Source organism: Sminthopsis crassicaudata, chromosome 2, assembly GCF_048593235.1.
Source record: "Sminthopsis crassicaudata isolate SCR6 chromosome 2, ASM4859323v1, whole genome shotgun sequence".
Classification (NCBI taxonomy): Eukaryota; Metazoa; Chordata; class Mammalia; order Dasyuromorphia; family Dasyuridae; genus Sminthopsis; species Sminthopsis crassicaudata.
Window position 1 is genome coordinate 334,763,857 of NC_133618.1, and position 26,760 is coordinate 334,790,616.

The 26,760-nt window shown below is 40.1% G+C and overlaps 2 protein-coding genes across 6 annotated transcripts in view; both read right to left on the reverse strand.

The window, feature by feature from the left end:
* PLEK2 (pleckstrin 2) overlaps nucleotides 1-13,401 on the reverse strand; it is a 122,790-nt gene extending 109,389 nt beyond the window's left edge. Inside the window, exon 1 of the mRNA XM_074290430.1 lies at nucleotides 13,302-13,401. The gene's annotated coding sequence lies outside the window, so the exon portion shown is untranslated. The remainder of the gene's footprint in view (nucleotides 1-13,301) is intronic.
* TMEM229B (transmembrane protein 229B) lies at nucleotides 925-13,438 on the reverse strand. 5 transcript variants are annotated; one of them, XM_074290440.1, is made up of 4 exons: nucleotides 8,080-8,550; nucleotides 7,385-7,479; nucleotides 3,805-3,918; nucleotides 925-3,192 (listed from the first exon to the last, which is right to left on the reverse strand). In XM_074290440.1, the coding sequence occupies exon 4, from the start codon at nucleotides 3,160-3,162 to the stop codon at nucleotides 2,659-2,661; it is 504 nt and encodes a 167-aa protein (XP_074146541.1). In that variant the 5' UTR covers nucleotides 3,163-3,192; nucleotides 3,805-3,918; nucleotides 7,385-7,479; nucleotides 8,080-8,550; the 3' UTR covers nucleotides 925-2,658. The 5 variants fall into 5 exon arrangements, with proteins under 5 accessions (XP_074146541.1, XP_074146540.1, XP_074146542.1 ...); XM_074290439.1 differs by lacking the exons at nucleotides 7,385-7,479; nucleotides 8,080-8,550 and adding an exon at nucleotides 13,302-13,425; XM_074290441.1 differs by lacking the exon at nucleotides 7,385-7,479.
* Between the last annotated feature and the right edge of the window lie 13,322 nt (nucleotides 13,439-26,760).

Genomic DNA, 26,760 nt, shown 5'->3' on the forward strand with positions numbered 1-26,760 from the left:
ATAGTCTCATACCTATACTGGATACAGAATACCTGTGCAGAAGTGGAGAAGCTTATTACCCACATATGGGAACACTTAAGACACAAGCCATACCTAAGCTTTATTCAGGATATCTATCTCAGAGTTGGGTTAGGAGCCAAAGAATGATAATGACCCCTTTGGGGTCAGCCCCCAGGATGAAGCCTGGTTTCTGAGAATCCAGAGTCTCTGAAGAGAGACCTGGGGCACAGGGAACACTATGATTCCTACAGTGGTATTAGCAGTGACTCGGTCCAGACTATAACTATATGAAGATTGGGTGGTTGGTGGTAGGTGGGTAGCAATCATGAAGTTTATAGTTAAAGGAACTACTTGCTTTCCTCTCTAGTCACTAGAGTCAGTCTGATATAAGGACATCAGGGAAACCTAGATTAAAGTCTTTTTTTCTGACACATACTAGACAAATCACTTAATTTCTCAGTGCCATAGGAAGTTTTCTAAGACTCTTAAGTTATAGATGAGTTGCATCAGATTTCAACATTGGCAGTTTCCAATGTTGATGAAATCACAGGTCCAATTTCCCCCCTCAACCACCAATTCTCAAAACTAATTGATAGAAAGCAATTTATACCCAGATAGCCCACTTTCACCCAGGAAGAAATAAGTATTGTGTGTACTTGTGGGAGGGGAGAACAATCTTCAAATAGGATTAATCCCTATTTTTGGAGAACTTTTCCAGGAAGGAAAACCCCAGAACTTCTTATCTCATTGCTCTAAGCCTAGGACAACAGCAAACAACATTTGTACGCTAAATTAATCCCTCCAAGCTATTTTTTTCTACTCCCCTCCATATTCCCCACCCCCAACCTCCAAACTTTGGTCCCAGCTGTGAGCAATGCTGTCTATACAGACTGGATAGGACAGTAAGGAAGAGGAGTTTCTCTCTACAGTTGGTAGTCTTGGCATTTTTAATGATTTATAAAAAGGGATGATGCTAATTTCTACCTAAGTGTCCTGGAATCAGGAAACACTGTACCACAGGGCATAGTAGGGTTAATTAACTCCTTTGTGCTGGTTGGGTGAGCTGGAAGTGAGCTAGGGTGAACACCTATCCACTGCCAGCAATGGACACGTCCCAGGAGTGGAAGGGCTTTGGGGGGTGGGGGACTAAAACCATGCCTCCATAGAGTGCAGTTAATACTGAATAAGGAGTGAGTTCACAGAGAGCCCTGTTTATGGGGACAAAGGGCTAGAAGTGGCAGCCCTGAGAAGGCAACATGGAATTGGGGTCTGTGATATAATGAAAACCAGCACCAAGTTCTGAGCCTATTCTCATCTGAATATTCCAAAACATCACCTAAGCCTAAAATATTATCTCTCTCCTTTGGGCCCCTCTCTCAAATTTTGATTTCCTAAAATAGAATCAATCTCTCTCAATCAATCTCTCTCTCAATCTCTCTCCAATTCAATCATGGCACAGATATTCTACAAGCATCCTTCATCTTTTAGATCCCATCCTCAATCTCTGCCCCTTTCTCCCTTCTCCTTACAATCTTTATTTGGAAAACGTCTCAAAAATTCTTCCAGGACACAAGATACTATCTCCTCAGGCCCTACTGGACCTAATTCTTACATGGATTCAACGGGTTGTGAACCTCCAGCAAGGCTGTTAGAGAGTGGCTATGAGAAGGGAGAAGGGGGCCAGCACCAGGGGACACCGTCACAAGCCCAGTGCCCATGATGCCAGATGCTTTCACAGTAGATAGTTTGGGAGGGAAGATGCTGCCTGTGTAGTCTCCCTAGAACATATGGCAAATAAGCAAAAAATAAAGATGGGTAGGGGTAGAAGCAGGTGGAGAAAAGATTTCTCAGGTTTCTATCTCTGGGAATTTTTCTGTTGGCTTGTAAGGGGAGGAGACAAGAAAGGCAGGCCACCCTTAGTTCAAAAATAAAAAGGGAGAAGAGGGACAAAAGGGAAAATTCCATGGAGCACTTGAAGATTAAGTCCTTCAAAAGTCCAAGTTTGGTGGGGATCCAGCACCAGAGTGCCCCAGAAAACACCAAGAAAGCAGCTTTGGGGCTACAGGAAAGGGGGCAGCAGGGAGGGCCTCTGCCTCCATCTCCTGTGCATGCAGAGCATGGCTGCCACGCTGTCTCTTAGCCATGGCCAAGCTCCTTCTAATCCTTCAGCTCCTCGGCACCCCATGGGAGGTATTGGTTGCAAGCAAGCACCTGAATATTGCCTAATAGAACAAGCCAACTGCTAATTTCACCCAGACCAAAGGGCAGTGGTGGGTGTGGGGGGAGGGAGCCCAGGAAGGGGTGTGTGGGAGGTCTCCTGGGTGACCTCCGGAAATCACCTGTCACCCAGTTTTTAAAGTCCATGGTCAGTGGATCAGGGTGCTATTTTTCCAAGTCCCAGGATTCTGCTCTTCCCTTCTGCACTAGGGAGCTATGCATGTACACCCCCTGTGTTATACCCTGCACACACACACAAACACACACACACATACACACAGAGCTCTGGTGAGGGGTATGGGTGCAGACTGTGTGTGTCTGTGTGTGTGTGCAGGGCAGGGAGAAGCTGTGGGTGAGGAAGAGCAGCTCCTCCCGCTTGGTTTTGTTCACAGGTTGATCAAGCAGGCCCTGGGGCCACTGTCCCGGCCGGGGGGCCCCCCCTCAGTCCGTCTTGACGTGGCCATTGGCCAGCGCCAGCGGAGCGGTGGGCCCGCTGGGCTCGGCGTGCTGTTCGAAGCGCAGGCGCAGGGTGTTGCGGATGATAAACTGCTCCATGATGAGGGCTCCACAGAACCAGGGCACGGCGTACTCCAGGGTGATGAGACCCATGAAGTCAAAGTCAAACTGGGAGTAGTCCCAGGGGCAGGCATTAAACTGGCGAAGGATGTAGCCCGTGGTGAACTCCCATAGGTAAGTCCAGAGGGTGTAGATGAGGCAACGGACCAGGATGTGGCAACGGCCCCGCAGGCGCAGGTACATCTTCTCCACGATCAAGATGGAGGTGCCATAGATGAAGAGGGCCCAGACACTGGTGACCCCCGGAAACTTCCAATTAAAGTTCACCACAAACTCCCAGGCAGCCGTGAACATCACCTCGCAGAAGTAGCCATGGATGGCGTAGAGGTACCAGCGTGACAGTGCCGTCAGGGGCTCCGCAGAGGCCATGTTGCCTCCTCACAGTCCCCCGCCCAAATGCTAAGGGTACAACAAAGGAGACAAATCAGGGGGGTAGAAACAGCCAATCAGCCTTCCCTCCCCCTTACATAGCCAGCTCTCAAGGCACTAGCTTATCATGTAATATGGCAGTGATCTGAGTTCTTTTCTCCTTCTGCTCCCAGTGGCCACCTCAGAGTCACAGAATCAGAACTTTAGGGTTGGGAGGGACCTTACAGACCATACTATATCTCTAAGAGACCCTCTTATTTATTTTAATTTCAGTTTAATTTTAAAGAATTCTTTAATTTTTAATTGAGAATGCTTTGTTTTTATATCACCTACATTTCCAAATATATCCCTTCCCCATCCCAGAAAATTTTTCCTTATAACAAATAACAAATTCCAATATTCCTTATTCTAATGTCATAAAGAAAGAGGAGAAAAAGAATTCTGATAAAACTAAACAGCATCTCAACCTTGTCTGGTAAATATCTGCAGCTCTCCAAATCTATAGTCCCTCATCTCTACAAAGAAGTGAGAGAATATATTCTGCCTTCTCTTTTTCAGGCCAAATTGTATCCTTAAAATTATGCAACCCAACCACTTATTTTAAAGATGAAGAAATGAAAATTCAGAGTGAAAGGGACTTACCCAAAGTCACACAGCTGATTAATGGCAGAGCCAGGAGAACCCAGGTCCCCAGATCTTTTGACTCCCAGTCCAGGGCTTTTTCCGCTGAGCTATGATGCTTGTTTCAGGAGATGTCTGGTGCCATTTTGGGGGAATATTTTATCACTCATTAGCAAGGGCAGATATGGATAATATATTTGAAAGTGCTTTGAAAACTGTCAAGTGCTATTACAAATGGTAAGAAATGAGTATTACAGAAGGACAGGAAAGGAAGAAATCAAATGATAATGCTGTAGGGATTCTTAGAGATGAAAGACAAGGGAGTCTGTATGGACCTTTCCCTTCAAATGGTCTTCAAATGAAGGCTGGATGACTAATTTGTGAGGGTTATAGTCTGGGGCGTTTCCATGCGGATAGGAGATGGTTTCCGAGGTCTCTTCTAACTCTAAGGAGATGGTTTCCGAGGTCTCTTCTAACTCTAAGGAGATGGTTTCCGAGGTCTCTTCTAACTCTAAAATTCTTGTGTAGATGCAAACTTTGTTATTTCATGCTGCCCTTAGCATCTAATTTTTTTCAAAAGCAATCCCTTGCCAGTTTCATTAGGTTGAAAACTTTAAAGTATCTCATGGTGCCCCTGTAAGTTTGCTACTGCATTCTCACATGTTGAGGCACATGGTTTGGGGACCATGGATGTAATGGAAGGAACAATGAATTGTAATGCAGGAGCTCTAAATCCACTGACTAATTCAAATCTTACTGACTGTATAATCATGAACAAGTAACTTTCCTTCTCTGGATCTCAGTTTCCTTATTTGTAAAATGAGGACAATGTCCTAGGGTCAGAGATTCTTAACTTGGAGCCTGTGAACTAGTTTAGATAGATAGCTAGATGGATGGATGCATGGACAGATGGATCTATATCTATATAGATTAATAGACGGATTGATAAATAGACAAATAATTGTATTTCAATATATTCCTTTGTAATTCAATTCTATATATTTTATTTTAGGTATCTTAAGTCACTAACCTAAAAATAAGGCTATCAACTTCACTAGATTGCCAAAGAAGTCCATTACACATAAAAAAGTTAAGAATCCCTGGTCTAGATAATTCTTTTCCAACTCTAATGTTTGTGAGTATATTTTTTAAAAGGGGAAATTCTCCAACAGCTCATCTGTTTCTTATAAACTTTGATAACTCACTACTTGGAGTTAAGTTTAAAGCTACTAGCTAATTTTTGCTTTCTATGTTCCTACTTTAGTATCAATAAGGCAGCCAGATAGAGCAGCGTTGGAGTAAGGAAGACCTGAGTTTATCCAGCCTTAGATACTAGCATGCGACTCTGGATGTATCATTTAACCTTTGTCTATCTTCCTTTCCTCAAATGTAAAATGGGCATGGTAACAGCACCCATCTCCTAGAGATGTTCTGAGGATCAAATGAGATACTTGTAAAGCACTTAGCAGAGTGCCTGGCACAGAGTAAGCATTTAATAAATGCTCATTCTCTTTCCACTATATGGCTAGTAAGTGACAAGCCATGAACAAGTTGACTGAATAGATTATATTACATGCTACTGAACTTCGGTGTTCCCTCACTCTTCATGCCCCATGGTCACTCTCCAACTTTATTTTAACCTGGGGTCATCATGACTCCTTCAAGTATTTCTGTATCAATTTCTGATTTCGGAATGCTTTACAATCAACTTTTCCTTTACATTGTCTCTAATAGCTGAATCACACAGATATTAGATACCTAGTTTGAAGATAGCCTGAGTTTTAATTGGTTGAAAGCTTATTGGACATAGTAGGTATAAAAAATTAAGAGACTGAAAATAAGACTTACTTTTGTTTTTTTCTTTCTCATCTCTAATTACCTCCCTTCTCTAGTCTAGTTATCTTTTTTTTTTTTTTTTTTTAATATAGGAGCCATAATAGAGGATTCATCAGAGTCAGGAAGACCTGAGTTCAAATACAGGCCGATACACTTACTAGCTATATGACACTGGGCAAGTCACTTCACCCTGTTTGCCTCAGTTTCCTCATCTATAAAATGGGCTGGAGGAAAGAATGGCAAACCATAACAGCATCTTTGCCAAGAAAACCCCAAATGGGAACAAATGAAATGAACGAACAACAACAGTCTAAAACCATAAGTTATAGATGAGTTGCTTCAACAGTGGAGGAATTTTCTATGATGGAAATTCCAAATATTGATGAAATCCAGGTCTAGGCCAAAAAAAAATGTTGTCATCTGTGTAGCTATAGTTGTGTCCCCATCCTATCAATCTCCTAGTTCAAGCCCCATTATCACCCTGAAAATCTTCCTATTCTTGCCTATAACATTTGCTTCCTCTGAGCATAACTCAATTAAAGCACAGCTAATAAATAGCTAATATATGCAGAATTCAGTATCCCAAGAAGATACTGTAATACTTGGAATATTTCATCAATATGGGAGAGTTCCCAGTGTGAGAATACTCTTTACCAATACAGATCACAGACTGACAATCCATCTATAACTTAGTGAATTTCAGGGACTTGCCTGAGGCCCAAACAGGTTATATATCTGGCCCAGGATCAAAAAGTTAGCAAATGTCAGAGGCTGGATTATAACCAGTTTTTTTCTGATTATAAGCTCATTTTTAAAATCCAATTTTTAATGTAAAAAAACCAACCCAAATCAATTATATTTGTAATTTGTTCTGGTTGGGAGTAATCAAATATTTTTATTTAAAATTGTCTAGCAAATAAGTAGCATGGCCTCAGAATCAGGAAAATCTGGTTCTAGTTCTCACTCCGATAGACACTGGGTATGTGACTCTGGGCCTGGTCTGGGTACACTATGGCCCAAGGGTCAAATCTAACCCTTCACCTATTTTTTGTATGCCAGAATTAAGAATGGTTTTCTTTCTCTTGTTCATTTTTAAACATATTTAAGTGTGATGAAGCTTTATTTAAAAATACAAAAGCCATTTTTAGTTCTTTGACCTTACAAAATTTGACCCCCTCTGTCTGTTGTATGCCAACTCTTTTTGCTGTTCAGTCAAACCCTACTCTTCACGACTGCATTTGGAGTTTTTTTGGCAAAGACACTAGTGTAGTTTGCCATTTCCTTTTCTGGCTCATTTTACAGGTGAGAAAACTGAGTCAAATAAGGTTACAGAGCTATTAAGTGTCTGAGACCATATCTGAACTCTGGAAGATAAGATCTTCCTTACTTTCAGGCCCGGTTCTCTTATCAACAACTGTCCAGACTCTGCTCTAGGAAAATTACTTAACCACTTAGTATTCCAGCCAGCTCTCTAAGAATAGAGAAGTTGAAGGTCTACAGTCCTCATTGAGGATTTCCTGGTTCCAGCCAATTCCCTCCCCAACACACTGCAGCTGCTTTGGATGTACTTCATTATAGCAGTTTGTATGTCGTCTCCCGGTTAGAATGTAAGCTCCCTGAGGGCAGGAATTGTTTTACTTTTGTAGTCTTTATCTTGAGCACCGGGCTTGACACACTGAAGGAACTTAAAGAATGTTTGTTGGTCCATACCACCAAAATCACAGGTCTGGTTCAAAAATAATCCAAAAATAATGATAATGATTACCTCATACTTTGTATAGTGCTTTGTGATAATACAATCCCTTGTCTTTTACAACCATCTTGTAAGGAAGGTATCACTATGCCCCTTCTTTTTAAATGCTGGACATGGGAGAAAAAAACCAAAACAACCTTGGAGATCAAGACCTTAATCCTCTCAATTTACAAAGGAGGTCAATCCGAGAGCCAGGCCTAGATCTCAGGTGTCTTAAGTGACTCCTAGTTATTCTCTTAGCAAGGTGGCAGAGGGATTAGGGCACTAATTCTAGTCAGGAAAACCCGAGTTCAAATCCAGCCCTGGACACTTTCTAGTGGTGTGTCCCTGTGCAAAGCCTTTTCATCTGTCTGCTTCAATTTCTTCATCTGTGAAATTGGGATAAGAATAACACATAAAGAGCAGGTTTGACCATGTCTCCCTGTCTCTCTTTGTCTGTGTGTGTGTGTCTTTGTCCCTGATTATGTCTCTGTCTCTCTCTCTTTCACACACACACACACACACACACACACACACACACACACACACACACACACACACACGAGTCAATAAACTCTACTGGCTGTTTATCAACTGTAGGATCAAATATAGAATCCTGTGGGGCTTTCGGATCCCTTCACAAACCGCCCTTCCCTGCCCTACCTCCAACATCCCTGATCTTGCCAGACTTCTTACATCCTACCCCCTCCCAATCCAGTGACACTGACCTCCTTTTGGTTCCCCAAATAAGACTGTCTCCTGAAGCTGACGTCTTTACTGACAGTTGCTCATGGCCTAGAATGTTCTCCTTCCTCATCTCCACTTCCTGGCTTCCTTCGAGTTCCTAAGATTCCACCTTTTACAGGAAATCTTTCTTTTGTTCTAGCGCCTTCCCTTTTTTGATTGTACTATCCCCTACATGGCTTGTGTGTATGCTGTTGCTCACATGTTTGTCACTGGACTGTGAGCTCCTTGAGGACAGGCTCTGTTGTTTGTTTGTTTTAATATTCCCAATATTTAACATAGTCCCTGGCACGTAACAGGCACTTAATAATAGTGTTTACTGATTGACTTATCTTCCTTGAGGTTAAAATGAGATATTTGTAAACCACTTTGAAAACCTTAATGTACTAATATTATTAATTATATTTTTATGAAATATATAATTATAATATCAAGAATAATAATAACCATACATTTAATATGATAAAATTTAAAATTATTATTAATAATTATTATTATAGCAAAGCTGTTCCTCTCCTCAGCTAAAGTTGGCTAAGATTCATCTAGGAAACACTAGAAACTAGCAGACTAATGTAGTCTTCCATCTTTGGAGTCAAATGCATTAAGGCGGTACTTGGGTCGCTGATTTTATCAGCTGATATGGACCTAGCCTTCCCCAGTAAGTCTCCAGTTCAGCTAATTCGCCCTTCAAGGTCACCTTCCGTTTGAAGTCTAGTCTCCCACATATCTGAGTCAAACAACAATGATAGCTATGCTAGCCTCTTCCATTAGATTATAAACTTGTTCTGTCTTTTGTGTTGCTACCCCCAAAGGCCTAGACATATTGTAAGCACTTAATAAATGCTTGTCCATTGAATAAAGAAAACAATCCCATTATCTATGCAGGAGGGGAAAAATACTTTAGATGAGAATAAATATGATTTTCTAGCACCTGAGTGACAGGTGGGGAAAGGCTTCATTAAATAGGGCAATTGGGAGAGAGATTGGACTCTTGAGCTGTCTTGGAAAGAAATGAGGATCCTGTAATTTGATCATTATAGTCTTGGTACTGAATAAACTAACAAGGAGAAAGGAATTAACAAGAGGCATCTGCCTCCAACTTGGTGTATAAAAAAGAATAGAAACAGATAGAATTAAGGTCAAAATATGCTAAAATGATTTCCTCAGACCAGAGAAGTGACTTCTTAGTGCAGGAAGAATGAGGAATTCGGACCCAAGACTATGCAAAAAAATGGAGCAGCTCTAGGGAACAGACTCTTAAAGATATTTGAAAGTGGGAGGAATGATCCTAGAGGCTAGATTACTGAAGAAAGGTTAAGAAAATGGCGGGGAGAGGAGTGTGGGAAATAGAAGAGATTTTTATTTCCTCTCCTAAGTAGGCAACTCCCAGACAAAGTTCCCACTGAGCTTCAGCCGCATCTATATTCATCTATGACCTTATACTTTTTAACTGTCCCACCCAAAAAGGGTTTGGGCCAGGACCCTCAAGATGAAAATGGATTTTTATTCTCATTATAAGAGAACTGACATATTTGGTACCTTGAACATGGAGGACTTGGCCTAGGAACTCTTACTGGACTGAATGCCAGCTGCTAAATTCTATATGATGACTTCCTTCTTCATTCAGCTAAAAACTCTACCTTTATTTGATCTATGGGGGAAAAATTCTCTGAGCAATCAAGAATTTCTGCTTATCCCCACTCTGTTCCCCAACTTCTTGAGGTCTGCCAAGAGCAAATGAGATATAGGAATATCAACCTTTAAAGCCTTCAATGGTTTCCTTCCAAGATCAGATGAGTTAGACTAGGGCAAGAAATCTCTAATGGAGTAAAGAAATACAAAGGAAAGGAAAATAAGTAGAAAAGAAAAAGAAAAGGTGGGGAAAATGAGATGAAAAGCTTGGTTTCAGTTTCTTAGCAGTAAGAAAGAAGAGGATGGGAGAGAATGGTTTGTTATTGTCATGTCTGACTCTTTATGACCCTATTTGAGGGTTTTTTTCCCTTTTTTTTTTTTTTTTTTTAGCAAGGATGCTTAAGTTGTTTGCCATTTCCTCTTCAATGCATTTTACATTTGAAGAACTGAGGCAAAGAAAGTTAAATGACTTGCTTGGAGTCACACAGCTAGTAAGATTTGAACTTCTGACTCCAGGCCCAGTGCTCTATGCCTGGAGAATGGCTTACGCAAGGGAGACTAGACTAATTCAGTAACTACAACCCTATCTCAGGGGGTGATCACCTGGGAGTGGGAGGTAAGAAAGATTTAAAAACCAGATTGAGGTCAGAGGAGTGAAAGTCAGAGAGAAAGTCACTGTTATTTGGGACAGACTGTTTAGAGTGGGGGGGTTGGGGTGAGGGGAGGGCAGACTTGTCCAAGTTTTTAGAACTCAACTTTCCCAAGACCCTGCTAATTATCATAACGACTATACTTGAATCCTAAACTATTGGGAGCCCATTTATCCCCTGTATCAGGGTTTATCATGCCCAAATTCCTGCCCCTGGCTCTCCACCCAGACGGACCCCAACTGAGTTGATTCTTCCAAGATATAGAAATGCTTATTTTGAGAACTCAGTAGCATCTGGGCTCCGTGCAGGATGACAAATACAGAATGGGGGTGGGGAGGAGAAGGATGGGAGTATAAGAAGAAAAGCAGGATGCTGTGGGTATGGGGTGCTTGCTTCAGGGAGCAGCACTCTCAAATTCAAGGATCTCCTCCAGAAGGGGAACAGAAACAAAAGTTCTGAGGAAGGGTGTGGAATCCAAAGTGCCATTGTAAGGGCATGTGAATTATTATAGCCTCTTAAGCACAGGAAATCAAAGGTGAAGGGAGAAGAGTGTTTATACTTGAGGTTCCTGTCCTTATGGTCCTTGAATTCTCTCACCTGATGCCTTTTTTTGGGGGGGGAATTTGGCTCTTAAGTCACCCTGGGGATGAGGTATTGTTTGGACCCCTTCTAGTTAGTGGTTAGTGAAGCTGAGACAGAGTGGTGATTGAAAGAGAACAGAAGGCCACAGGAATGGATGTGAGGCTGAAACCAGACAGAAATATCTTTCCTTTCTTTCATCAAAAGCTCTCAATTCATGGCAGATTTGGTTGTCTCTCCCTCTCCCTAAAAGGAAAGGGCATCACTATCAGATCACTCAGGAGGAATTTCTCCCACCAAATAAGTCTATTAAAAAGAGTATTTCTTCCATCTCTACCCCCTTTCAGCTCAGAACCTCCTCAAGGAACTCTTATTTGTTTCAGCTCTTACCATCCTTATCTTGAGGCACCAAAATCACTTCAGTTCCATGCATTATGTATGAGAGCTGCTTTCCAGATGGAGATCATAAGAGAAGAGAGAGATCCAGAAACATGGGATGGAGTTTTTCTACATGTAGCCTTGGACTATTAGTAGAATGGGGTGAGAAGCTAGAACAAGACTTGAGGTTTCTCCATCTGAGAAGCCAGAACTTAACTGAATTTCTCCTATAGTTTCTGAGACTTGACCAAGTTCAGGGAGAGTATCTGGCCATTTAGGCTAGATGAGAAGAAAACACACATGGTCATCTTAGACACAGAAGATGGATAGGTGAAGGAAAACCATCAGAACTTGAGTTAGATGGGACTTCATTCTCTATCTAATCCAACTCATATAACCTACCTAGAAAGTGGCCATCCAGTCTAAAACCTTCCAGTGAAGTGAGAATGCTCTACCTCCTAATGCAGCTCACCTGTGACTTTGGGATGTCCAGGTGTTGAGTCGAGCAGCCCTCCAATGTGGCTACCATTCTCAAGCTTTATAGGAAAATCCCCCACAAGCAGCACTCTCTGTTTTACTGTTAGGTTCCTCCCCCCAGTTCAGTGAATCAGGACCATGGAGTATCTTTCATTCCCAAGAAATTAGGATTGGGAAGTGGGGAGAGAGTACATCAGGAAGCAAGAGACACGGACCTCAGTTTCTATGATATGTCTCTGTTTCTCCTGGAGGCTGAATTTTCATGTTTCAGATGAGGTCCTTTCAGGGAACAAAGTTTATTACACGCAGGATTATGTGTGCTAAATATACACGGGTCTATGTGAGTTAAATACACCCTGCCTTTTCCTCCTCCTTGGGAAACACACACACACAAACAGGTGGCCATGAGCCCACACACCAGGACACACCTCTAACATACTCATAGAATATTTCAGGAAAGCTCTGATGTTTTGCATCAAGCCTCAGATGATGCTGTCCCAGAGAAGACAGGGTGGGCTGCCTTTTGGGTTGTCAAGGGGCAGACAGGGTGGTAAGCTGCTTAGGAACATTCTAAATTTGGCAGCAGAGTGGGAAGGGAGATTATTCAGGGGAATCATGGACTAAGCAGAGCCAACTGCCGAACAAAGGGTATATTTGGTTTTGGTGGAGCTAGAGCCACCTAGAGCTGGAGGGTTGGAGTCATCCCTAAAATAACCCACTCACCTGTTCCCTCCCCACTTTGAGATACAAAAGTTCTAGCCATACCATGCTTTATGGAATGAGATATTTTTATCAGCACCTAGAAGGTACAAGAAGGCACCTCAGGCAACAACTAAGGTACCACCCCAGACAGCCTGTCCTCTAAGGAGAAAACTATCACAGACATCCTGTTGGTTAGCTGTGTCTCAGGGATGGAATGCCTACAAGATACTAAGTGCAATCTTGTGGCCCCTTTTCAGTCACCCAGATAAAACAAACCATTTTGTGACATCCCAAGCTCAGAAAACACTAGAGAGACCTTATAGGGATAGATTATAGTAACCTAGGTGAAAAGGTAACTAAGATTCAGACACTTGGCTTTAAACTCTCATCTAAAGTTCTCAATACATGACAGATCTGGTTGTCTCTCCCTCTCTCTAAAAGGAAATCACCCAGGAGGAATTTCTGCCACCAAATAGGATTATATTGCTTTAAAAAGACCCTCTGGGTCTGCTTGAGGCTGCTTGAGGTGTCTGACTTGAGATCCCCAAAGCCACTAATTTCTAAACTTAAAACATTCCTATATTTGCCCCGGATTTGAGCTGTTTCCCAGTCTGAGGTGGGAGGGATACAAGAACCCCTCACTCATCATACAGTGGTCTGTGGATGGCAGAATCAGACAGAACTAGAACTCAGAACATCCAACTCCTGTGGCTGGTTCAGACTAGAGGGCCCAAGTAGCAATGTCTCACAGAATTAGGGACAAGCAGCAGGGACTGTAACATACTCACTTATCACACTCTTGAACGCTCTGCACAGCAGAGACATCAGGATCACTGTCCAGGAGTATCTTGAGTCAGGCTTCTTCCTAGTGGGAAACAGGGACGTGGTGCCATCCTCAAAACGGGCAAGCATCAGCCCCAGGGTTGGGAAGCTCCTTGGTTACTGCAGGGGAGTGGGCTCCATGTGTCTCTGGGGACAAAAGCAGAGATCCCTGTTTATCTATTACATTGTCTTTACCCCTTTGCTCTCCAGAGTAAGATGATTCCCAGTTCCAGACTGCCAGACCAAGTGGAAGAACCAGGACACAAACTTGCACTATATTCCAGACTGCCCAGCTTCCCTGTCCTTAGCAAGGCCTCTTCCCCAGAACTCCGCAGCCCTGTTTCTCCCACCCTGCTCTGTTGTCCAGTTGCCAGTGAGGTCAGAGGGTTAGGGCAGGATTTTTCTAAGTATTCCACAGACAGAGCGTTAATATTCCACAGAAACATGCCCTTGGTATTTCCCAAGCAGAGCTAGTCCTTACCCGATTTTGCACAATTATTTTAAATTTGAATGAGGAGATTATTTCTAAATATAGCTCCTTTCTCTTCAGGTCTCTGTTCGTGTCCCTATTTCATCTTGCCTCCTAGACCATAAGCTTCTAGAGCAAGGTTTGTGTGTCCTGGACCCCACTGGCAGTCTGGTGAAACCTAGAGACTCCTCAGAATAATGTTTTAGATGCTTGCACTAAAATGCATAAGATCACAAAGGAAACCAATTATGTTAAAACACAATTATGACATTTTTTTACACATTCATAGACTCCTAGGTTAAGAACCCCTCCCTCCTGATCTTCATTATATAAAGAACAGGTATATTATATTAAGCAACTATGTTGCAAATGGGTCCAGCACTGAAGTCAAGAAGTCCTGAATTCAAATCCAAACTTACTATTTAATGTTTAATTTAAGTCACTTAATTTCTGTCTGCCTCTGTTTTGTCAACTGCTAAATGGAGATAAGAGCACCCATCTCTTAGGATTGCTGAGAGAATTCAATGAAATAAAATTTATAAGACATTTTGCAAATCTTAAAATGCTATATAAATGCTAACCACTATTTTAGGGCCATAAGATATAAAATAACATAATATTATAATATAACATGATATAGTATATAGTATGATATAGTATAACAACATAATATATAAAATAGTATTTAATAGACTATTTTTTCAGACCCACCTTCCTTAATATGAGCTATTATTAGCTACAAATAGGCACATATATATGTATTCGTGTGTGTGTGTACTTCATTATTAATTGTCTTACAAGAAGCAGCCTGACATAGTACTTACAGGACCTTAGCTTTGGGAAGACCTGCATTCAGGTACTAATTCTCACACATGAGCAGGAGGAAAGACACTTAATACCCCTGTACCCCTAGATAGGAGTTGCCAATCTACATCCATAGAGGGAATTTCAGGAGAAGGGGACAAGCATTTATTAAGTGCCTACTATGTGACAGGCATTCTGTCTAGGTACTTTACAACTATTATTTCATATGAATTTCCCACATTAGTGAAATTATAGGTTGGACCCTCACTCCTTTATACCCCAATACTTCATTTATTTTTTTTCCAACACTTCATTTATATTTATACTTTGCAACTTGATTAAGTTACTATAATTTTTAAGTCATATAAAATTTCTGTGACTTCTCCCTTTTCCTCTTTCCCCTTTGAGATTATCTCCAAATTATCCAGTATATGTCTTTTGTTCATAGTTGTTTATATTCTATAAACTCCTTGAGGGCAAGGACAATTTTTGCCTTTTAAAAAAATATCCTCTGCATTTAGCACAGTGCTTAGCACACGATAGGTGCTTGTTGAGTTGAATCTCTGAGCTTCAGAACTGCACTAATGAGACCAAAATTGCAGCTTCCATCTCCATATAGACCAATAAAAAGCCTTACATACCAGGTGCTTCCCTAAAGCCTGGCCTTTGCAGAGTTGGCCCTATTCCCAATGGATAGACATGTTTTGTAGATATGGGAAGCAGGGTGGTCTGTAGAAGGGCTTCTTGCACTTTCTGTCCTTATTTTCCTGGCTTCAACTTGGAAGGATGGCGGTTAAAAAAAAAAAAAATTCACCACCATATCTGATCTCTAGCCTTGGCAAAATGAAGGACTTGTCGAGTTCCCCGAGAGGAGTTTCTTTGCCATTTCCAGCAGAAGCACTTTCCAGACACGCCTCAGGTCCTTCTTCATCTATTAAAATGAGGGACATTAGAATAGGTAATCTCTACCATTTTATGACTACCAACTGCCTCCTAGAGTGACCTCTTTCAGAGAACCCAGAAGAAGGAAGAAGGGAGTGGGGAGAGATCACAGAAGAGAAGAGGGAAAGAAATCAAAAAGTAAAGACAGAGAAATTGGGATGAAGGGATCCAGGTCTCCAGGTGGAGTGGAGTTCCCAAGCCCCTTTCACTTCATTAATGAATAGCCCTAGGGCTATAGCCTTGGAGCTGTTTTCCTTTACAGAAGGAACACTCTATTCTTCATCTGCCACCCAGTTTGGTATCCTAAAGTTTGCTCTGGGTAGCCTTAGGACTGTCCAAGGGGATAAAACAATCACAAAAACTCGCCCATCATGAGCTATCATGGGCACTAGGGAGTGTAGCAAAGGAACTGCTCTGCACTCTTGTGCTTTCATCATAAAATAATTTCTCCTCCCTTGCCTCCTCCATAATCAGGAGCCCTTCCCCACCCACTTTGGACAGCAACTCTCTGCCACCCTTGACCCATCTGCAGACATACCTCCAGCTTGGTTCTGAGAGCAGATTTTGCTTTATGAACAAAGAGAAGTAGGAGGTCTTGCTGGGCACACTCCTGTCCCCTGGAAGGGGGAAGGGGCATTACCTAGATATATCCCACACATCCCCTCTCTGCTGCATCTTTAGAGTCTAGTTTTGCCCACTGGCACTGACTCCATTTCTTGATGCCTAAGAATATCACATCTGCTGCAAGAGCCAGTAACCACCAACAAGATGCAGAAACCTGGGGGCCACATCCTGTGAGTGAAGCCCTCTGGGATCTGTAGTCAGGCCCATAGCAACAGTAGGGTACTAGGAAGCTCCCACTGAGAATCAATGCAACAAACATTTATTGGGTAATTTTTATGTTTAAGATTGTGTTAAAATGTGGTAGGTGGGATGCTTGGTGTGGGCTGGTGGACAGAGTACCAGATGGGGGTTCAAAATCCTGCCTCTGTCACTTACAAGCTAGGTGACCCTAGAATTTCACTCAATCTTTCTGAATTTCAGATTTAAAAAATACTATCTGTTAAGTTAAAGACAAACTTTATGTCAAATGACTTGATGGAGGGAGTTCCCTCACTGATAAAATCAGTTTTTTGACTAGTGCAGTCAGCACAAGGCACTGTATAGGCACTAGGGACCAACAGCTCAAAAAGGCCATAGCTCTACTTAAGGAAATCTTAATCTGGGGAGGTAAGAAGAAGGAAAGAAGAAAGAGAAATGGAGAAAGGGAAGGTGGGATGGAGGGAGAAGAGAAGGAAGGGAGTGAGGGAGGAAAGGAAGAAAGGAAGGGAGAAAAGAGGGAGGAAGGGGAAGAAAAGAGAAAAAAGAACAGGGAGGAAAGAAGAAAGAAAAGGTGAAATGGAAGGAAGGAAGGAAAGAAGCATTTATTAAATACCAACTGTGTGCCAGGTACTGAATCAACAAACAGTCCCTAGAGAAATAAACAAGAAATTTAATCTCAGGAACTTTCACCTCACAAATCTTTATCTGAAGAATAGCAGATGCTGAGTGAAGAAAGATTGATCCCCCTGCTGTTTCTGCAAATCAAGTGTATCATCCTGGCTGTGACTGTGGGACCACAGGAACAAGAATATTTTCAGAACAGCGTGGCTAGAGCTGACAGGAGGAAGAGAGGAGTCTCTGAAGCTGAGGCCCCAGACAGAATTCAGAAAACAACAGTAAACAGGATTTGAGGCCTGGGGCAACATTACCCACAATTTGGAATTAAAACTTGATAATAATATTATTAAGCTGATAAAAATAAAAGAAGCCAAATCAAAAATAAAAATGAGTAAACAAAGTGAAAATAATTTGACCATTGATAGCTATTTTGGTGTAAAAAAAGATCTGGGTTTATATTCAGAGAAAAATAGTGAGGTTAAAAAAAAAGCCACTTTTACCCTAAAGAATAATATCAAATGGTCACAAACCAAAAGAAAATTTTGGAAGAACTTAAGAAAGGAATTCAAAAACTATATAATAGAGAATGAGAAAAAATTAGGAAAAAAAGTAAGAGAACTCAAATAAAAATTAGGGGGGGAAAGCAATCCAAGAAAACTATGAAAAGATAATTAACCAGTTGGAAAAGGAAATACAAAATATTAAGGTAGAAAATAATTCCTCAAAAACTAGAATCAGGAAAGTGGAATCAAATGGCATTTTAAGATACCAAGATATAATAAAACTAGAAAAAGAGAATAAAATATTTTATTAGAAAAACAACTGACTTGGAGATTAGATATTAGACTACCAAAAAGTTATGATTTTTAAAAATCCTGGATACAAAATTATAAAAAATTATTAAAGGAAATTGCCCTAAAGTTCTAGAACAATGAGGTAAAATAGAAATAGAATACATCAATCATCAGTTAAAAGAGATCATAGGGGGAAAAAAACTTACAGAAATGTCATAGTCAAGTTTCAAAACTCCCTGGTTAAAGAAAAAATACTATAAAAGATCTAGAAAAAATATAAGGAAGTCATTAAAAACTAATTATAAATTACTGATAAAGATTAAACTTTACTTATACTACATGAAAATGTTATCATTACTAAAGTAGTTTGAAAGAAAGGTTGTGATTGAGTTGTGTATGATGGAGTGATTCTAAAAAGCAAAATTGAATGGGGAAAGGTAAAAAAAAGGAGCCATTATAAACATAAAACAACGGAAAAGGAAGAACTAATAGAAGAAACAAGTAGGGGTAGAGGGTTTGGAACCTTCTCTCCCCGGGTTGGGAGAGGAAACACAATGCCCATCTGAAAAGGTTTAGAAATCTTTCAAACTTTTAGAAAGGAGAACTGGATGGGAGAGGGGCTTTTAAAGAATACCCAGAATAAGATTAAGAGGACCTCTAGGGAGAAGTAAAACAGGATATGCAGTTTGGGGTTTTATTTGCATAAATATGGTTGTTGTTCATTTGGGTCTGATTCTTCCTGATACCATATTGTTCGTGAGATTTTCTTGACATAAATACCAGAATGTTTTACATGACTACATATATTTAACCTATATCTAACTGCTTGCTTTCTCAATGAGGGGGTTGGAAAGGAAGGCAAGAATTTGGAATTTAAAGCCTTATAAATAAATAAATGAAAAAAATTTTTTTATGTATAACTAAGAAAAATAAAATATTAAATATATATTTTTTTCTATATAAGACATAAGATATTGCAGTGGTTTTGCCATTTTCTTCTCCTATGGATTAAGGCAAATAGACTTGCCTAGGGTCACACAGCTACTAGCAAGTATCTGAGACCACATTTTAACTCAGTTCTTCTTGATTCTGGATCTAACACTCTATCCACTGAACCATCTAGCTGCATGTATAAAGGTCATAACTGAAGTCATAAGCATAAGAGCTCACTAAAGGAGCAAGAATATTGAGAGAAATGAGGGTAAGGATGGAGCCTCCAAAGGCATCCACACTTGGGGAGAAGGAAAAAAAAGATGAATCAGAGAAGAACATGAAGAAACAGTGATCAGATAAGTAGAAAGAAGGAAAGTAGGCACCAAAGACAAAGTTTCAGAAAATAGCAAAAGATGAGGGGAGTCAATAGTAACCAATGCAATGTGGATGTCAGCTGAAAGAAGACCATCGGATTAAGAATTCCAGAGATCTCTAATGATTCTGCAGACATGGAAAATCTACTAGGGAAAAGAGGGCAAAAGAGGGAAAATGTCAAGAGGCTTTGACTTACCAACTAGTATACCTGGCTCCAGCAACAAAGGGTGGAGAAGGTGATGCTTCTTAATGAGGACGTTGTCATTAATCTGACTCAATCTTTAATACTTCTGGGGGAAGGGGGGGGAATGATTTTATTTTAAAAAAAATCTCTGTGTATGTCTCTGACTTTTCTATTATCTGCTTGGTTTTTAAAAAAATTTTATTTCTATAACATTAACTAAAAATAAAATTCTTTACAAATTTAATTTTATTCTTTTAAAAAATGTTGAGTTTCAAATTTTCTTCCTTCCTCCATCCCCTCCCCCACCCACTGTAAAGGCAAGAAATATACCTCTTGTGCAAGGGAAGTCAACCACAGTAACATATGAGTTTGTTATTTTTACTTACACTCCTAGCTCTCCATCCCACTTGGCCATTTTTGTGTCCAATTTAAATTTCAATTCTACTTACAGGTGCAGAGCTAGCTAGCCTTTTTCAGGGACAGGGAGCAGAACTCAGAAATGAAGGTCAGATTAACATCTATAAAGTCCCATCTCTCATCTCAGATCTCCTCATATAGATCTATTCTTTCTCAGCTCCCAAACATTACGGATGTGATGGAGCACACAAGCCACCCAGGAAAAGCCCAGATGCTGACCCAGGTTCCTGACTGCCTTCTTCAGAAACAGAAACAAAGTAGCCAGAAGTCACATACCACACCAAAGAACCTGGAAAGGAAGCAGGGTGAGTGACCGACCACAGCTGAGTAGCTGCAAGTTCCTTACCTGCGTTCTGCTTCCTTATTCTGATATGATACACATGACAGTTGCTGCCCAGGCTTGGCTGGCTCTGACTAGGGTAATACTAACACAAGGCAGATTTAAATACCTGTTCCAGCCCTGCCGGGAGTGGGTGGAGCTCCAAAGCCCACTTCTGGGGCCCGGCTCCCCTTGCCCCTTTGCTTGCCAATAACTTGTACTTCACATTCAATACTTGCCATTCATGTCATCTATTTAAACTATCTATACCAAATATTTGTATTAGTTCTTTTACCTTATCTCTCCAATAGATTATAAAATCATTGAAATATCTTTTGGAGGACTTAATGGAAACAGATAAATAAAAGGAAACACAAGTATTTCTAAAAATTATAATATTGTCAGAAAGTATGTATTTAGCACCTATCAAAAAGCAGGTACACTGCTAAGCACTTTACACATACTATTTCATTGATTCTCACAACAACAAACCTTCCAAGGCAGGTGCTAATATTATTCCCATTTTACAGTTGAGGAAACTGAGACAAAACCAGAAAATATCTGAAATTGGATTCAAACTTTGTTTTCCTGACTCCAGACCCAGTGCTCTACTCATTGTACCACATCACTGACTTGGAATTAAGAAGAACTGGGTCTGAATTCCACCTCTTACACTGCATAATCCCAGGCAAATTACTTTACTTCTGGTCCTCAGTTTCTCCATTTGTAAAGATGAGAATAATAATACTTCAATATTATTATATATGATATATACAACACATATGACATACATACATTTATCACATATTATATATAATAACTATTATTAATATTGATATGATAATGACAATGACAGCTATCTCATAGGGCTATTTTGAATCTTAAATAAGATCATGTATATAAAGTACTTTGCAAAACCTGAAGGGCTCTAAAAATGCCAGTTATTATTCTGTTCTGTAGAATTCGTTACTTTCCAGTGCAAACAAACATGCTAGAGATGGTTTTAAATTTCTGGATGATAGCTCCATCATCTGAGTATTAAGAAAAAATTAGAAATATTCAGGGCCCCTCCCTGAAGGAATATTCATCCAGAAGTTGTTTAGAAAAAAAAAAAAAGCCTGGCTAAGGAAGGGATTGGCTTTAGGAATACAAATTAGGAATTATGAGCAAAGAAGAGAGGAGGAAATTTGGGGAATTGTGGGTACAGAAAGGTACATATAGCCCCAGCTATGATAACAGTGTTGTCTGTTTGGTTTAATTCTATTTTTCTTACAAAGTAGGGGTGGGATATTCAGAAATTATTGTAAAAAAGCATCAATAAAATATTAATTTTAAAACTATCTAGGGAAGAGATAATGTGGGGTTGAAAGAGAAAAATGGCCATGTGAACAGAAAGAAGAAAGCTTGTGCAAGAGTTATGGCTGTAGCCGATTTGACAGGACCTGCCAACTAACTGGATGTGCAGGGACTGGGGAAAGATGACTTGATGTTTGAGGGCTAGGTTACTGAGAAGTTGGCACTGCCATCAATAGAAGTGGAGAAATTGAAAGGAAAGACAGGTTTTTATGGGGAGGAAAGATGAGTTCACTTTTGGACATGTTGAATTTCACATGATATTAGGGGGAGATAAACATTTATAAGGCAATTAAAAACAAACTCAAGAAGAAAGAACATAGAATATATGGATTGAGAATGTGATAAAAGAAAAATGACCAGAATCTCCCACAAAATGCATTTCTCAGAGATAGAGACACAGAGAGAAAAAACAGAGACAGGGAGGGAGAGAAGGAGGGAAGTATTTCTTGAACTTTTAACTGTAAGAAAAAGTGAAAAAAGGGAGAGCAAGGTCAAGAGGCGAGGTCAAAGCAAATACAGGAAGATTTGTTTTCTCATAGTTTCTTTGGGCATAAAGATTTCCTGGCATCCCAACACATCCCAAGAGCTCAAGCTCTTGCCTGGGTGAAGTGCTGACCTCAGGTCTAGGTTAAGGAAATAATAAATGATCACTCTCCTAATTATTACCACATGCTTACATGTTGAGTAAATATCTAATTATCACACATGACAAAATCATTTTCCTAAGAGATTTAATCAGCAACTGCTGGTGGAAAATTGTTTCTGTCTCTAATCATGTAGTAAAAGCATCTGATTCAGGAGTCAGAGCACCTGAGTTCAAATCCTTACGTCATGTCAGGCAAATCACTTTACTTAGCTGGGACTCAGTTTCCCCATCTGTAAAATGGATTAGATCATCTCTGAAATCTCTTCCAGCTTTAGATATAAGATCCTATGATCTTTCTCTTCTACTTAGAACTAGCTATGTAAGCTAAGGTATGTAATTGATTCTTTCTTATCTAAACTATTACTAAAAAGAAACAAATAAAAAAAATTCTAAGCTGAGAAAGCTCAGGCATTGTTAGGAAGACTTTTGGAAATAAACTTAAATTGTCCCTCCTCTCTCTTAACCTCCCCCAATTCCTTTTCTTCTTTCCCAAAACAAAGATTAGGCAGCCACAGAATAAAAGATCACAGATAATAAGTATATAATGGAGAAGATTTTGGTTTATTTAGACCAATACCCTCTTTTTAGAGATTAAGAGAATGAGTCCCAGTAAATGAAATTATTTTGCCCAAGGTCACACAGGTAGTAAATAAACAGAACCAAAATTTGAAACCAGATTTTCTGACTTAAGATTCAGCCATATCATCTAAATAAACAAAAAACTAATGTTGCACAAACAAATTTCATAACTAACAAAAGCTAGGAATAGATGAAGTTCTGTTAAAAACTTTTTTTTTTAATGAAAATAGCTGGCATTTATTATTTAACTTAAGTTATTTGGTTTGATCCTCACAACAACCCTGGGAGGCAGGTGATATTACTAACTCCATTGTAAAAAAAAAAGGAAACTAAGTTAAATGACCTGCCCAGAATCACATACCCTGTATCTGAGGTTAGATTTGAACTCAGGACTTTTTGACTCCAGGCCCAATACCACTGTATTACCTAATTGGTAATATTAGCACCTACCAAATTGCCTCAGTTCTTTCCATTAAAGTACATATCTTCTTTAGGCTCTCTAAGAGAGCCTCAAATTGTAAAAATTATTCTACAAAATCCCTCCATAGCCGTCTCCACAATGCCCAGGGCAATTACTTCTATTTGGTTTTCAGTAAGGCTGGTCCTAAATACAAACAATTTTTAAAAAGATGTCTTTGATTTTTATGTGTCATTTCTAGATCTTTGCTTCTACCTCCTCCTAAGAATTGTGTCCTCTCTTTTAACATGAACAGTTAAAACAAAAACTAACTATACAGCAAATATTTGAAATGTATGCAAATTCTTTCTTTATATTCCTCCCCCTCCCCCTGCTGAAAAGAGAGCTATATTTCATCTCTTCTTTAGAACCAAAGCCAGTCATTACAATTAATTATTCAGTTTGGCTTCATTCACATTATTGTGAATAATGTGAATACTGGATCTGCTCATTTCACTCTACATCAGTTCATAAAAATCTTCCCTAATTCCTTATATTTATCTACATTTCTAACTGCATACTATTATTCCATTACATTTACTCAGCTATTCCCTAATAGATGAAAATTTACATTGTTTTCAGTTCTCTATGAACAAAAAAAAAATTGGTGCACATGTTTCATAACTAAAAAAGCTAAGATTGGATGGGTCCAGCTAAAAATACATTTTTCACTAGGGGCATATTGCCCCTATTCCTCTTAGTCCCTTCTAATGGGAGGATAAAAAGGAATACAAATGAATGATGTTTGGCCCTATTACATCTTGGCTGGAGGAAGGAAGGTCTGCAGGGAATGAGAAACAGACTCTCCACTCTGCCTCATCATTTTTGGCTGACTGCTCACACCCCATTCTTCAGACACCTGGCTCTTCCATTCTGCCATATGCTTTTTAGTCTGAGAATCAAGATCACACTAACTTCTCAATACCTCTCCCCCTTTTTCCTGCCTTTAGTCTCCCAACTTCCTAGCTTTGTCATCCTGCACTCATCAATCCACACCTCCCTTTCCCCTTCCTTCTTCTCCATTCTCAAAACATGACAAACCCAAATGTCCCTTTTTAGAAATAAATCAATCCCTTGAATTATGGCCCTTAACTTCACTCCCCTTTTTTCTCCTACTCCCACCCCAATCTTTGGCACTCCCGATGGGGCCCACTGCTGATCCTTCACTGAAAGGGTGGACAGCTGCCGTGTTCCCTAATTAGATCTCTGGCTGTCCACAGGGGAAGCAAGGCATGTTACTGTAAAGAGACATTTCAACTGTTCTTCATCAACAATCTCCTATGCAGATAGCCATTAGGCAACAGCTGAGCCATCCTGATCATCCTTCTCATGTGAGGCAGGGCTTGGCTGCTGGGACTAACTCTGCTGGAAAGGAAAAGGTGGCAGGAGGATTGTTTTGTCCTAATTCTCCTGTAGCACACAACTACAGTGAAAAGAAAACTCTGGGCTATCTTTCCACTCAGAGCCCCAGGCCCTTCTGGGCTACCCAGGAAATTTACTCAGACTCCTGGTATCCACATAAGTAATGTCAAAGGTCCCATCCTAGTCCTACTGTCAGAGAGAACCTGACAGGATGGGCCCAGAACCATGGGCCTACTCCAGGGCACTGCCCTGCCATTGAGAGCCATATGTTATATGGCCAAGTTAACCAGGAAGAGGGCATCACCTTGGGCCATCCTATAGCAAGAGCTCCTATAGCTTTTGGCATTTCTATACGAATGCTTCCTAATTAACTTTGCTTGCATAGAACCTTATTTCCAAGACTTCATTTCCTGACTTGGCAGAAGCTGCTTCACATCTGGCTATGTGTGTGATGTTTAAAGATTCCACCTCAGTTGCTTTGGGCCAGGGTATGGGGGTCGGAGTGGGGAGAAATATGATATGGTGAAAAAAAAAGCATTTAATTTGGAGTCAAGGAGATAAATTCACGTCTCAGCTTTGCCAAAAATTTGGTATAACCTTGGGCCACTATCTTAAACCCTCTGAATATCAGTTTTCTTATCTGTTAAAAAAAAGGGGGGTCTAAAAAAGATCTAATGATCATCTCTGTAATCAATTCTGGTTTATCCCCTTGTGAAGCCTATAGAATGGAGGAATTGGGGATAAGAAATGTTAGTTTGGGGGAAGATGGATCAGATCCCAATATAATAGCTGTGGCCAGTTACTATTGATGTCCAGGTCTCCTTGATCAATAAATCTACCTCCCTCCCCCACCAGGAGCTATAAATGCTTTTTTTCACCTGTAGTTCCGGATTTCAGCAGCAAGTACTTATCTTCTGAAATTTTAACATACTTCATTTAACTGGCAGCTGAAGATTGACATGACTTATGATGGGACCCCATGGTGTACTACTCTTTTAGGAGAAATGAGAGAGATGGAAAAACTCTTAAGAACAAAATTCTAAAGATAAAAATAAAGAAATGAACAAGGGACAGGGTAAGCTGTCCAGATCGGTGTTGAGTGAGGTTATATGTGGTTGAGTGAGGAAATCATCAACGAATTTTGATTTTTAAAAGATACTAAGAGAGCATGGAAATAAGAATCAGTAATTAACGCTGAATATGAAAGAGTAGCAGAAGGAGTCCTAAAGCTCAGAATGAGATAAGGATAGTGATGGGGGACAAGAAAAATAATGATTTTGAATTATACTAGGGAAAAGAGAAAGACAAAGGAGGGGTGGATGGGAAGAAACTCAGGTAGATGGGAAAAGAATTGACAACAGAGGGAATCTAGAGCTACTCGAATCATTTTGCTTGATTTCTCTGCCAAGAAGAATGACCTTTGGACTGGGACGAATAGAACAAAAATATTTAATATAGAGTTGCAACTCAGATAAGTGAGGAGACAGTAACAGAACCCTTAATTGCCTCCAAATAGTACAAACATCCTACAACTTGAGAGTCCCACAATCTCTTCAGTCCCCCCAGATTTATCATCCCAGTTCATCTCTGATACTTCCCTTATCTCACCAGACACATTCTATAATGCTGTCATAGATGTTGGGCTGTAGATAGAGTGTGGGATTTGGAGTCAGGAAGACTTCATCTTCCTGAGTTCCAATCTGCCCCCAGACACTTCCTAGCAGTGTGACCCTGGGTGAGTCACTTAACCTGGTTTGCCTCATTTTTCTCACCTGTAAAATGAGCTGGAGAAGGAAATGGCAAACCATTCCAGTATCTCTGCCAAGAAAATCTCAAGAGGGATCACAAAAAGCTGAACATGACAGAAAAAACTAAACAAGAAGAACTTGTTAGATAGGTTTTCCTTGAAAATCCCACTCATGAAATGAGCAGAACCAGAAGATCATTATACACTTCAACAATGATACTGTACGAGGATGTATGCTGATGGAAGTGGATTTCTTCAACATAGAGAAGAGCTAATCCAATTCCAATTGATTAATGATGGACAGAACCAGCTACATCCAGAAAAGGAACACTGGGAAATGAATGTAAACTGTCATTTTTACCTTCTGAATCCAATTCTTCCTGTGCAACAAAAAATTCGGTTCTACACACATATATTGTATCTAGAATATATTGTAATATATTTAACATATATAAGACTGCTTGCCATCTAGGGGAGGGGGTTGGGGGAGGAAGCGAAAAAATCTGAATAGAAGTAAGTGCAAGAGATAATGTTGTAAAAAATTACCCATGCATATGTACTGCCAAAAAAAGTTATAATTATAAAATAAAATAAAAATTAA

Bases quoted from the DNA above. Each gene is read 5' to 3' on its own strand.
- TMEM229B (XM_074290444.1), bottom strand. From the start codon at position 3,162: ATGGCCTCTGCGGAGCCCCTGACGGCACTGTCACGCTGGTACCTCTAC.